This window comes from Salmo salar, chromosome 09 (genome assembly GCF_965601325.2).
Source record: "Salmo salar chromosome 09, fSalSal1, whole genome shotgun sequence".
Classification (NCBI taxonomy): Eukaryota; Metazoa; Chordata; class Actinopteri; order Salmoniformes; family Salmonidae; genus Salmo; species Salmo salar.
The window spans coordinates 64,444,664-64,459,269 of record NC_138299.1 but is presented as its reverse complement, the minus strand read 5'-3'; the positions used below and the strand labels follow the sequence as shown (position 1 = coordinate 64,459,269).

At 43.2% G+C, this 14,606-nt stretch overlaps 1 protein-coding gene across 5 annotated transcripts in view; it reads right to left on the bottom strand.

Annotated features, from left to right (window-relative positions):
- Positions 1 to 14,606, bottom strand: part of LOC106611539 (LIM and calponin homology domains-containing protein 1) — a 169,101-nt gene that overhangs the window by 89,276 nt on the left and 65,219 nt on the right. For all 5 annotated transcript variants that reach the window (XM_045723843.2, XM_082955846.1, XM_045723847.2 and 2 more), the window contains exon 3: positions 11,369 to 11,438. In XM_045723843.2, the coding sequence (XP_045579799.2) occupies positions 11,369 to 11,438 (70 nt within the window). The remainder of the gene's footprint in view (positions 1 to 11,368; positions 11,439 to 14,606) is intronic.

Genomic DNA, 14,606 nt, shown 5'->3' with positions numbered 1-14,606 from the left:
ATTGGTTACGCTTTGTAATGCCTGCATTGCTTATAAATGCTAAGCTAATGGATTATAAAGGGTCTGTTCGATAAACGTGTGGTTACGCATTCATTTGGGTTGGTTTAGTTTACTATGTGAGAATAAAGGGACACAATGCCTTAAAGATATACTCAGCAAATCACAAAGTGAACAGTAATGGTCGGTCAATTTACACAACAACTAAGAGTGTTGTAGCGCGATGCTAAACCTCTCTGCTGTTTTGGTACTGTATACCATGTTGTAGCAGCATGAAGCGAACCCGTGCACATGTGCAGATACTCTGTGTGGCTATGTGAGAGTAAAGTCTTGCATCGCGCTCATCCGCAATATCTGCGGTGCTGCTCGTGGCAACGTCATAACAGTGAATCTACCTTTAAAACTGGCAGGAAATATCAAGAAAAAGGCCACAAGGACCTACTTGTGTCAACTGTTGCGCCATTTCTTTATTTAACTAGGCAAGTCAGTTAAGAACAAATTCTTATTTACAATGATGGCCTACCCCTGTCAAACTCTAAACCGGACGACGCTGGGCCAATTGTGCACCGCCCTATGGGACACCCAATCATGGCTGGTTGTGATACAGCTTGTAATCGAACCATTTTCTGTAGTGACGCCTCTAGCACTGAGATGCAGTGCCTTAGACCGCTGCGCCACTCGGGAGCCCCATGTTGACAGAGAGATATGGTAGGTAATATATTTTTACGACATAGGGAGCCAAAGTAGTCCAGAATGTGGTAAATATTCCTGTTGACACGATTACGGGTGTATTTGGTACATACTACAGTAGTTGCTATTCATTATAATAAAAGATGTAATAGTCTACTACAGATTTTCAAAGGACACAAGATATAACTTGTCACATTTTTTTTTCTTTAAGCAAACCTAAGCTACTACAGTACAACAGTGATGCTAAATATAAACATATTTCACAATTATAAACTGGGTGGTTCGAGCCCTGAATGCTGATTGGCTGACCGACGTGGTATATCAGACTGTATACCACGGGTATGACAAAACATGTATTTTTATTGCCCTTATTACGTTGGTAGCCAGTTTATAAGGCACCTCAGGGGTTTGTGGTATATGGCCATATACCACAGCTAAGGGCTCCGCATTGCATCGTGCATAAGAACAGCCCCTAACCGTGGTATATTGGCCATATACCACACCCCCTAGGACCATATTGCTTAAATATACTCATGCAGAAACATATATTTAAGTCTATGAGGGGTGGGGCTTATTGGGCATTACTAACAGCCAGCCAGAGGGTTAAGGGGGAGTTCAACACATAGTGTGGCCAAAACCTGAACCAAACCACAGCAAAGAAATTACATGACCATAAAGGAGTCAGATAATAAGACCCCCCCCCCCCCCCCCTTCCCAAAACATTTCACTTCACCCCCATTTTTTAAAGCAACTCTTAAGTATTTGATGTTACAAACATTAATACATTTCCAATGCCTTTTCAGATTGTAACATCCTCTTGAAGTTGCATTTTTCCTGTATCCAACAAGATGACCACAGTTGATCTGTCATGAGTAGTTGATGTACTGTTTTCAGTTGATCTGGGTCATGGGTAGTTGATGTACTGTTTTCAGTTGATCTGGGTCATGGTTAGTTGATGTACTGTTTTCAGTTGATCTGGGTCATAGGTAGTTGATGTACTGTTTTCAGTTGATCTGGGTCATAGGTAGTTGATGTACTGTTTTCAGTTGATCTGGGTCATAGGTAGTTGATGTACTGTTTTCAGTTGATCTGGGTCATAGGTAGTTGATGTACTGTTTTCAGTTGATCTGGGTCATGGGTAGTTGATGTACTGTTTTCAGTTGATCTGGGTCATGGGTAGTTGATGTACTGTTTTCAGTTGATCTGGGTCATGGGTAGTTGATGTACTGTTTTCAGTTGATCTGGGTCATGGGTAGTTGATGTACTGTTTTCAGTTGATCTGGGTCATGGGTAGTTGATGTACTGTTTTCAGTTGATCTGGGTCATGGGTAGTTGATGTACTGTTTTCAGTTGATCTGGGTCATGGGTAGTTGATGTACTGTTTTCAGTTGATCTAGGTCATGGGTAGTTGGAAGTCACAAATGAAGGCCAGAACATGATTACCTTGGTGTGAAGAAGAAGGTGTCAATAATAACTGCATGGTTAGGATTAAGCAGAGTTTTACCATTGTTGATGGTAACGTTCCACGTCACTGTGTGTGTTCACACTGTACAGGCGCTCAAAGCAGCAGACCTGCTCACTGTATGCTGGGAGCCGCAGGGTAATACACAGCCCTTTTCGGAGCTAGCTACCCCATCTACTCAAAAGCTATCCTGATAAATCCAGTATTCAGTAACAACAAACCAAGAACAGCAAAGAAACTGGAGGAAGAGGAGAAAAAAGGAGAAAAACTACAACAATAGCTCCAGACAACACATGCAAACCATCTCACTCCACACTGCCGCTGCTCCCAAACCAAACAACCAAATTCCTCCCTTTTTTCCTCTCTTCCGACAACAAGTCACTTGACAACAAGTCGCCCGATGCCAACAATAACAGAAACGCAAACAAACACTCGGACAGAGGACCAAACTGAGTAAATATTAGTGAGTGCGAAAGAGAAGCCGACAAGGGTGTGTGTGTGCGTGTGTACTGTACGTGCGTGTACTGTACATGTATGTGTCTAGGGGAAATCACTTGACAAATCCATGTCCTGCACATTTGTATTTGTGTTTATGTGTTTGAACCGTGTGTGCATGTACGTGTGCGTGTCACTGGCAGAGGAAACTGGGTGGAGTCCGCAGCTGAGATGATTGACGCTGACGTCTACATCAACACGAACATCTACATCCCACCCCTCAATCCTCCTACCCCCCCTCAGACACCAAAACAATGGACAACGGTCCAAGAAAACCCACACAATAACACACACAGACTTAAAGAGACATCCGCAGAGAATTCAAATCCAGCGGTTTTAAGACATTCTTTCCCCAACAGACTTAAAACAGTAAAAAAAAATATTCAGAGCGAATTGATATGAAGAATTAAGTACAGTGAGGGAAGAAAGTATTTGATCCCCTGCTGATTTTGTATGTTTGCCCACTGACAAAGAAATTATCAGTCTATAATTTTAATGGTAGGTTTATTTGAACAGTGAGAGACAGAATAACAACAACAAAAAATCCAGAAAAACGCATGTCAAAAATGTTGCATTTTAATGAGGGAAATAAGTATTTGACCCCTCTGCAAAACCCTTGTTGGCAATCACAGAGGTCTGACGTTTCTTGTAGTTGGCCTCCAGGTTTGCACACATCTCAGGAGGGATTTTGTCCCACTCCTCTTTGCAGATCTTTTCCAAGTCATTAAGGTTTCGAGGCTGACGTTTGGCAACTCGAACCTTCAGCTCCCTCCACAGATTTTCTATGGGATTAAGGTCTGGAGACTGGCTAGGCCACTCCAGGACCTTAATGTGCTTCTTCTTGAGCCACACCTTTGTTGCCTTGGCTGTGTGTTTTGGGTCATTGTCATGCTGGAATACCCATCCACAACCCATTTTCAATGCCCTGGCTGAGGGAAGGAGGTTCTCACCCAAGATTTGACGGTACATGGCCCTGTCCATCGTCCCTTTGATGTGGTGAAGTTGTCCTGTCCCCTTAGCAGAAAAACACCCCCAAAGCATAATGTTTCCACCTCCATGTTTGACGGTGGGGATGTTGTTCTTGGGATCATAGGCAGCATTCCTCCTCCTCCAAACATGGCGAGTTGAGTTGATTCCAAAGAGCTCCCTTTTGGTCTCATCTGACCACAACACTTTCAGCCAGTTGTCCTCTGAATCATTCAGATGTTCATTGGCAAACTTCAGATGGGCATGTATATGTGCTTTCTTGAGCAGGGGGACCTTGCGGGCGCTGCAGGATTTCAGTCCTTCACGGCGTAGTGTGTTACCAATTGTTTTCTTGGTGACTATGGTCCCAGCTGCCTTGAGATCATTGACAAGATCCTCCCATGTAGTTCTGGGCTGATTCCTCACTGTTCTCATGATCATTGCAACTCCACGAGGTGAGATCTTGCATGGAGCCCCAGGCCGAGGGAGTTTGACAGTTCTTTTGTGTTTCTTCCATTTGCGAATAATCGCACCAACTGTTGTCACCTTCTCACCAAGCTGCTTGGCGATGGTCTTGTAGCCCATTCCAGCCTTGTGTAGGTCTACAATCTTGTCCCTGACATCCTTGGAGAGCTCTTTGGTCTTGGCCATGGTGGAGAGTTTGGAATCTGATTGATTGATTGCTTCTGTGGACAGGTGTCTTTTATACAGGTAACAAACTGAGATTAGGAGCACTCCCTTTAAGAGTGTGCTCCTAATCTCAGCTCGTTACCTGTATAAAAGACTCCTGGGAGCCAGAAATCTTTCTGATTGAGAGGGGGTCAAATACTTATTTCCCTCATTAAAATGCAAATCAATTTCTAACATTTTTGACATGTGTTTTTCTGGATTTTTTGTTGTTGTTATTCTGTCTCTCACTGTTCAAATAAACCTACAATTAAAATGATAGACTGATCATTTCTTTGTCAGTGGGCAAACGTACAAAATCAGCAGGGGATCAAATACTTTTTTCCCTCACTGTACTTAGACATTAAACATGTTCCTTCCTCTGAAATGAGCCATTGCAATAGTTGGAATGACTCAGATCATATTAGATTACAGTGCTGGATGGAATCAATATCTTTCTGGCATAATCTGACTGCAGATGCTTGTAGGGGGGAAGTAAAACAGTGTTCACACCTAGCCTATAGAGTATCCAGGGGAAAGGCGTTCACAGATTAAGCCTAGGGAGATGGGTGTCACAGATTTGTTTCAGATTCCAAACTTGCAGACTCGCAGCCAAGGATAACACTTAAATAATCAGGGGAGAGTTGGGTTAAAGTCACACACAAGTGACTTGTTAAGTTAAGATTCTGACTGACTAGGCAGTGCCATGACTGGGGTTTTGCAATTATACAGCGGCATGCACACATCCATTGTTTATCAGGTTCTGTGTAATGTTATGCTGGAACTAATAGTCCGTTAAGAACAAATTCTTATTTACAATAACGGCCTACCCCAGCCAAACCCTCCCCTAACGACGCTGGGCCAATTGTGCGCCGCCCTATGGGACTCCCAATCACAGCCGGTTGTGATACAGCCCGGGATCAAACCCGGGTCTGTAGTGACTCCTCTAGCACTGCGATGCAGTGCCTTAGACCGCTGCACCACTCAGGACTCCTAAACATTTGACCTATGCATTTGACCCAGGTCTGCAACCAACTCACCAACCTGCTAGCCCTCTTCAGCAGTACACCAACCAACCAACCAACCAACCACCTGTAGTCCAGGGAGTTAGTGCGGCTTGCTAACCCTGAGCCTCAGTGCGGCTCAGGCTGAGCCTTCCTAACGCCTTGGACCAGAGCAACAAAACAAAACATCCCGCGCTCCGCTCCGCTCCCCATCCACCCTGATTACACAACAGGGAATTCCACAGAGAACCATTTTCCCATTAGGCTGTAACAGGAAGGGGAAGGAAAGGGGAGTGCCTGGTCTGGCCTGGTCTGGTCTGTGTTTTATTATGATGGCTGAGATAACAGCAGGCCTCTTGTTTACGCCTCTCTCACCTCAGTAATTATAATAAAACTCCCCCACAGGCCAGTGTGTGTATGTGTGTGTGTGTGTGTGTGTGTGTGTGTATTTTTGTTGATGTTTTGGTGCCTAGCATTGCTCTGGTATGGAACACTTGAGCCTGTGTAGATTGTGTAAGTGCAACTATAAGGTCTCTCTGTTGTATGGAAGACCATGCGGGAATACAGCCATAGGGTCTCACTGTAATCCACAGACCTGTGTGTGAGCGCAGCAGTATGGTTTTACTACTGTTGACAACACAATTAGGGTGTGAGAAGTGAACAAACATGGGGCTCTGCTTTGGATACGTAAGTCCAAGCCTGGACACAACTGTTTTGTACAGTTGTTTTTAAAACTTGTTATTCAACCACTCCACAAATTTCTTGTTAACAAACTGGAGTTTTGGCAAGTCGGTTAGGACATCTACTTTGTGCATGACACAAGTAATTTTTCCAACAATTGTTTACAGACAGATTATTTCACTTATAATTCACTGCATCACAATTCCAGTGGGACAGAAGTTTACATACACTAAGTGCCTTTAAACAGCTTTGAAAATTCCAGAAAATAATGACATGTGTCACAAACTTTGTCGTCTGACGATAAGGAGAAATCACTGTCAGACCAATACACAGCGGGTTGCGTGTTCCACATAATTTTATTAAGTTTGATGCACACGGAAAACCAATAAACTAGAACGACAGGAGACAGTTTCACAGGCTATCACTATACGTAGCAGTGCGAAATAAAACAACCCACAAAACCCAGGTGACAAACACACTCCTAATATATGACACCCAATCAGGAACAACGATAACCAGCTGTCCCTGATCGGGAGCCACACAGACCAACATAGAAACAGAAATACCAGAAAAACACATACAACACAGTACTTCTGCCAGGTCCTGACCAAAAATACTAAACAACTACTCCCTCTGCTGGTCAGGACGTGACATCATGGCTTTAGAAGCTTCTGACATCATTTGAGTCGATTGGAGGTGTACCTGCGGATATACTTCAAGGCCTTCAAACTCAGTGCCTCTTTGCTTGACATCATGGGAAAATCAAAAGAATTTATCTAAGACCTCAGATAAAAATTGTAGACCTCCACAAGTCTGATTCATCCTTGGGAGCAATTTCCAAATGCCTGAAGGTACCACGTTCATCTGTACAAACAACAGTACGCAAGTATAAACACCATGGGACCACGCAGCCGTCATACCGCTCAGGAAGGAGACGCGTTCTGTCTCCTCGAGATGAACGTACTTTGGTGCAAAAAGTGCATATCCATCCCAGAACAACAGCAAAGGACCTTGTAAAGATGCTGGAGGAAACAGGTACAAAAGTATCTATATCCACAGTAAAACGAGTCCTATATCGACATAACCTGAAAGGCCGCTCTGCAAGGAAGAAGCCACTGCTCCAAAACCGCCATAAAAAAAGCCAGACTACGGTTTGCAACTGCTCATGGGGACAAAGATCGTACTTTTTGGAGAAATGTCCTCTGGTCTGATGAAACAAAAATAGAACTGTTTGGCCATAATGACCATCGTTATGTTTGGAGGAAAAAGGGGGAGGCTTGCAAGCTGAAGAACACCATCCCAACCGTGAAGCATGGGGGTGGCAGCAGCAAAATGGCTTAAGGACAACAAAATCAAGGTATTGGAGTGGCCATCACAAAGCCCTGACCTCAATCCTATAGAACATTTGTGGGAAGAACTGAAAAAGTGTGTGTGAGCAAGGAGGCCTACAAACCTGACTCAGTTACACCAGCTCTGTCAGGAGGAATGGGCCAAAATTCACCCAACTTATTGTGGGAAGCTTGTGGAAGGCTACCCAAAACATTTGACCCAAGTTAAACAATTTAAAGGTAATGCTACCAAATACTCATTGAGTGTATGTAAACTTCTGACCCACTGGGAATGTGATGAAAGAAATAAAAGCTGAAATAAATCATTCTCTCTACTATTTTTCTGACATTTCACATTCTTAATATAAAATGGTGATCCTAACTGACCTAAGACAGGGAATTTTTACTAGGATTAAATGTCAGGAATTGTGAAAAACTGAGTTTAAATGTATTTGGCTAAGGTGTATGTAAACTTACGACTTCAACTGTAAGTGCATGTGAGCAGAGCTGTATGGTTTCACTAGTGTACACAAAGCTAGGTGTGGATATCATGCAACACCAAAGCATGCATGAGAGCACCAGCTGTTTCCGGATGACTGTGTGATCACTCTCTCTGTAGGAACTACAGCCTCGGGTTCGATCCCAGGCGGCCGTGACCGGGAGCCCCATGGGGCGGCGCACAATTGGCCCAGCGTCGTCCGGGTTAGGGGAGGGTTTGGCCAGGTTGATTTCTTTGGGTCATCATGCTCCAGTAACTCCTTGTGGCAAGCTGCCTCAAGTTGTCAGTTGGACGGGGTTTCCTACGACACATTGGTGCGGCTGGCTTCTGGGTTAAGAAGCAGCACGGCTTGGCAGGTCATGACACATGGCTCTCAACGTTCACCTCTCCCGAGTCTGTTGGGGAGTTGCAGCGATGAGACAAGATCGTAACTACCAATTAGATATCACAAAAAAGGGCATTCAACTTGAGTTACTCAATGAGAGCAGCACTAAACTAGCCTGCAACGTCACTTCCTGGAGTAGCTCAAACTACGCATGTTATGACCACATCTAAACTTTAATTTGGCTTCAATGTGCTATTGACTCTTCATATAGGAATGAATGGTGTCAAATGATTGATGGCTTTGTCCATTCATACAGTAATTGGCTGGTGCCCACTCATGCACGTATCAAAAGCTTACTAAAGGTATACTAATGCCACGTTTCTCCTCCCACTCAAAAGTTCCTTGTTAATGTCCCTTGTTGGTGGAGGACCTGTGTGTAGATGGATCATTGATAAGCCTTATAATCCTTTAAAAGACTGACTCGATACCCATCTCAGATGAACTGTTCCCTCAGGTCATGTAGACAGAAATCATTAGACAAAGAGAGGGAGAGGGAGACTGACTTTTGTTGCTCTTAGATATTGAGATATCTTCTCTTAAAAAAGACAGAGAGAGAAAGAAGGAAACAGAAAGAGAGGGAAAGAGTGACTGCGAAAGAGAAAGAGAGAAACAAGATAGAGTGACTGACATCGGGCAGCATAAACCTTTTCTGCGAGCAATAAGAATTGAGGCGATAACTCTTTTGCTTTGAAACTTTAACAAGATAATAAGATAATCCAATGTTATTGTAGTAGGGGGGGTTGTAAAAAAGAGAAAGGGTTGTTAAGAATACAGGAGTGTAATTACCGGGTTTGTTAAAGCCAGGGGAGGCTAGTTGGCGGCAATTAGAGACGCCGGCAGATAAGAGAGTAAGGAGAGAGAGAGAGATGCTGGGCCAAACCAAACTTCCTTCAAAACAGTTTAACACTTCTGCTCCTTGCCAATGATGCATGCATTTCTCTTTCTCTCTCTCTCTCTCTCTCTCTCTCTCTCCTCTCTCAATCTCTCTCGCTCTCTATTGCTCTCTCTATGTCCAGTGATGATCTCAGGCCTTCCACTGGTCTTCCAGAACCAGTGGTGTAAACTACTTAAGTAAAAATAGCTGTTGAGTCTTCCTGTCCTCTGTATGTTTCTCTCTCTCTATATACTGTATATCTTTCATTCAGCTGCTGAGCTCTCCTCTTTCATACTTTCTCTGCTTATCTCTTTCTCGATCTTTTCCAGCTGCTGTTCATCTCTTCTCCTCTGTCCTTCATGCCTTCTGCACTCTTTCCATTACCCTTCAGTCTTAACTAACCATGAGCACAGTCAAAGACAACACAAGGCCATTTTGTCTTATAGCCACAACAACTCAATACATTTCCCTCAGATGCTGTTCCCCCACTAATGTTTAAGGTTAGGATTTGGGGTGGGAAAGCTGATCCTAGATCTCCCATAGAGAAGCTAGCCGATAAAAACTACCCAACTCTGCTTACCCCTGCTCTATAACCTCCCTTGCTTTCTCTCAACCAAAGCCCATACGAAGCCAAGTGGGAACTAAGTAAGAACCTCTAGGTAGGCTTTCCCAGAGACCAACAGGGACTGCATTGATGTCATGAGCGAGTGGAGGGGCATATCAAACAACGCCCTCTGAGACAACATGAGGTGGAACTATTAGAGGGCCAGAGCTACTGTACTGTATGAGACGGAAGGAAGGAAGTACACAGGCTGACCTTTCACCTCTCTGCTTCTCCATTAACTCTCAAAGAGGCCTTGTTGTTTGTCTCTCAGTCTTGGTCCTGAAGGAACCCTGTGCGTGCTAGTTCATGCCAGTCCAGTCCTTGGTTCATTATGAAAGGCCTACATCTCACAATAGTGACAAATTTGGTGTCTTTGATGAATTTACGAAAGCCCAAAATCTCATAATAGTGACAAATCTAGTCAAGATATACAAGGGCTACTAAAATGTTACATTTGTTGCCTGGTAACGATAATGCACCAAGACCAAAGTGTCAAGCAGAGGTAGTGTGGAAAGTCATAACATTGTGGTTACGATTTCACACCATGAAATGGGGCTCATCTCGCAACCTTGCCAGCAATCACACGCTCATTTTACACTAAGAACTGATCCCAGGGCTGTCCCAGTACATCTGAGCTTGGCTAACCAGTTGTCTTCATTCAGCGAATCAAAGCAGACCCAAACCAAGCCAAAACACCCCAGAGGATTGAGAGAGAGAGAGAGAGAGAGAGAGCGCTGAAGAATCATTAAGAGAAGAGAACAAGAGTGCAAAAAAGGGATGTGAAAGGCTTGGAGTAGGAGAGACCAACTCTAATGCACTACATAAAAAAAAAAAAAATGAGGCAGCTCTCTTGAAGTTTCCTTCCTCTCCTCTCCTTTGATATCCAACTTTATATATTCGACAGTGAAATGCGGAGCTGGATGTATTTCCACAAGATTCTTGAAAGACATGCTGCAATTAGTTGCGGGGAGACTCTTTTTTTTATCCATTTGGTTGGAGGGGTACGTCCCTTCTGTCTTCTGGTATGTGGAGTACAATAATATGTACACTCTGAGGCTGAACACAGTTTAGACACAGTTGAAGACACAGGCCAACGCCAACGACGTGGCCTCAAAATGTGAAATAGCACTATATGTAAAGGCCTACGGTACACAAACAAACACATGCATATGCATGAACGCACACACACATGCAAACTAAGAAACATAGACACACACAAACATACACGGGGGGGGGGGGGGGGGGGTCACTCACACCACACACACACGCACATGCATTTACTCACACTAAAACACACTCACACACACACACACATTCCCACAGACACACACAGAGTTGCTAATTGAATACTTCTGTGATGTTTACACCCTTTTATTGTTCCCAGCTGTTTGACAGACAGATTTTGAGTCTTCTTACAGCCTGGGAATTAATGCATTATCTCTGTACTGTATATCTGTGCATAACTTAAAGTACAGAACAGACTGTACTATATTCCGAAAGGAATATAGGTACAGTGAGAGGAAAGGGGGAGATGGATGGAGGGAGGAGAGGACTTGGAGGATAGGGAAACTAAATGTAGGGAGGAAAGGGGGAATAGATGGTTGAAAAGAGAGGAAGGGAGGAGAGGGGGAATCATTAGAGGGAGGAGAAGAATGGAAGGAGAGGAAGATAGAGGGGGAGAGGAATGGAGGGATGGTAGAAGAAGGAGAGAACTCACAAGGCCAGCGATGGGAGTGGGTAATCTGTTGATTTTCTTCACCAAGCCAGGTTTGATGGAGCTCAGCAACCTGAGGGGGAGAGAGAGAGAGAGAGAGAGAGAGAGAGAGAGAGAGAGAGAGAGAGGGGAGAGAGAGAGAGAGAAAAGATAGATAGAGATAAGATTTCTACAGCTTTATCCATGGAATATAGATAACATCTGTAAAAAAAAACTAAATGTACATCCAACTTAAAAAACATTTAAAAAAATATATATAATATCCAATCAGGTGCAGGACAGAATCAGACGCACAAAAGACAACGTTTCAATCCGAGTTGGATCTTCATCAGGTCATGAAAAAACAAGTTAAAAAAAGCAAGAGTGAATGAAAGAAGGAATCATTTGTGGCTGTGTTGGGAGGTTAGTGGTGACACTGGCTCTAAATCAGTTGGAAGGACTCAAGGGCACACAGCAAGGCCTTGAGACTTTAACACACCCACACACACACACACACACACACACACACACACACACACACACACACACACACACACACACACACACACACACACACACACACACACACACACACACACACACACACACACATCTCAGTGTGCCTTTAGTGTATCCAGTCATGTGTTACTCCTGAGGAAGTGGGCATGAGTGGTTGGGATAATGTTGTCAGGTCATGGATCACAACACATTACAAAAACACACACAGAGAGAGTACTGTAGCTATAATACATTATTGTACACATGCACTTCTATGAAAAACAAAATCTTTCAAAATCATGGGAAGACACGAGACACCCCTTTTGAAGTCCATCCGGCGACGGCCTCAAAAACAAAACATGAGAAAAAATTGGGGTGAGGGTGTCAAAGCCAAACAGATAATTTCCTTGCGGTCCAACCCTTCCCTTGTTTAGAGAGTGCACAAGGTCCACAGGGGACATTCTCCAACTTCCTCCCGAGGTGCAATGTTTTTTTAGGACGATTCAGAGGGGATGTTCTAGTCTTATCTGATCCTAGGTCTGTTCCTAAGTCCAGTTATTGAGGAATGTACAAGAGTTCCCCCTATCTGATTCCAGACCAGTTACTACAGTACATCCTGTTATTGTGGAATGCACTACAAGATTCTCCACTTTTCCTAGTATTATCTGATCCCAGACCTGCTCCTAAGTTCTGTTATTGCTGTTCCACATGAGGAATGTACTTCAAAGTTCATCCTTTGTTCGTCATCAAAGCCAGAGCCAATAATAGTCTCGTGATAACAATCTCTAAGGTTATGTTATGATACACCTGGAAGGCAATGTGATTCTACCTCAAACGCTGAGTAGAAAAGTGGAGAGGTTGAGTTGTAGATGGATGGCTGCTGATGGCGAGATATGGGAAGAATTAGGTGTATGGTTGTAAGGAAGCCTCTGGTTGTTGACAAAGGGGTTTTACGCTCGACTGGGTTCGTAGAGAGAAATGAGAGAAAGTGTATTTTTCTGTGATAGGGGTTATTGATAATATGGTAAGATAAAAGCTGATCATTCAATGGCGGTAGGGCTGGGCGATATGACCAAAATCTCATATCCCCATATAGGTCATTTCATATCCCGATAACGATACATATCACGATACAGCACATTTTCCGTAAATTCAATGAAAAAATAGTTTATATAAAATGACCACATGTAAAGGCCTATTTCGTATTACATTTTGAATTATACTCAACAAATAAAAGGTACTTACTCATATTTGATTATTTCTCCTTTTATTTAGAAGCTTTGTGCATATTTTCAATTAAGCATGTAACAAAATATAAAATATTAATGTATAAAATCTAAAAAAGGTAAATAGAAAATACTTCAACTATAGTTGCAAACAAAATAAATAGGCCAAAAAATGTGAATATGGTCCAAAATATCCAAACCAAACATACTCTTTAATAGTAGAACTGTTTGAACTGTGGAAGCAAACAAATGAATACAGGCCTAACAAATATCGGTTTATATGAATTATAGCATTATATGAAAAGAACCAAAGTGCTGCCCAAAAAACTTTTTGGGGTCTCATCCCTAGACTCTCTCTGTACTGTTTCACATGATTCTTGCGTAGGTGGTAAAAGAGGTTAGTGGTGTTTGAGCCTGTAGTCGGGACCGGCCAGCAGCATATTTTGCAGAGGACGGTTTTCTGGTCCGTGTCAGACTTTTCATACCCAAACCACGTCCATGCGACCGAAGTAGCCCCTATTTTAGCTACAAGCTCCCTGTCTCTTATGCTCTGTGTCACGTTCACTCTCCTCCATGTTTGTTTGTGTTGCAAATTTCCTTCCACACGTGCCGCAAAGCGCCGTCTAATTGACGAAAAATATTGACGTAAAGAGTGCGATTTGCAACACAATGACATAAACGATAGAGCATAATATGAAACGATAGACGTTTTTCTATCGTCACACGATATATATCGTCATATTGCCCAGCCCTAAATGGCGGTGTCACATTTCTGCATGGATCTCCATGAAAATAAATGTTTATTTGGCCTCGAATGCGTGCAATGTTTTTAATATGATATATTCGATAATTACTGTTATGGTGCATGCACGCAGGCACACACACACACACACACACACACACACACACACACACACACACACACACAGTTAGACAGCTTACAGTCAGCAGAGACACACAATTCACATTTGAAGACTGCCTATCACCCACCTAAGATAACCAATTTGAGTTGACCACAGGGAAGCACCTCAAGCCCCTTCATAGTCTCCAGAAGGGTTGTACTATATCCCTAGGGTGTCTGTGAATTGCACTACACTAACAGACTCCACACACTGGAACTTTGAGGGAAGAGACCTATAAATCTCCTGGATTTACTCCACAGCTGAAAAGGACATGACAGGGACTGTAAAGTAAAGTATGTTATGTCCACAGGATGAGGAACATGTCTGAAGGGAAGGGGGGGGGGGGGGGGGGGGAGTAGAGACTATAGCCATAACACAGGTGTTCACACAACGTGAAGTATGTAGCTGACACTTTTATCACAGGCTGGGTGAGAGGATGCATGTGATTTATACATTACAGGAAAAGGGTTGAGGACTCAATGAGTAGTTTACTGTAGTGATTTATTTGTTTATTTACGTGTTATTTATTTATGTGCACGTAACGTACAGTTAGCCTGGCCAACAAAGCCAAACTCTGTTATTTACCGCTGCTCTTTAATTAGCGTTATTTGTTATACTTATCTCTTTTCTTTTAGG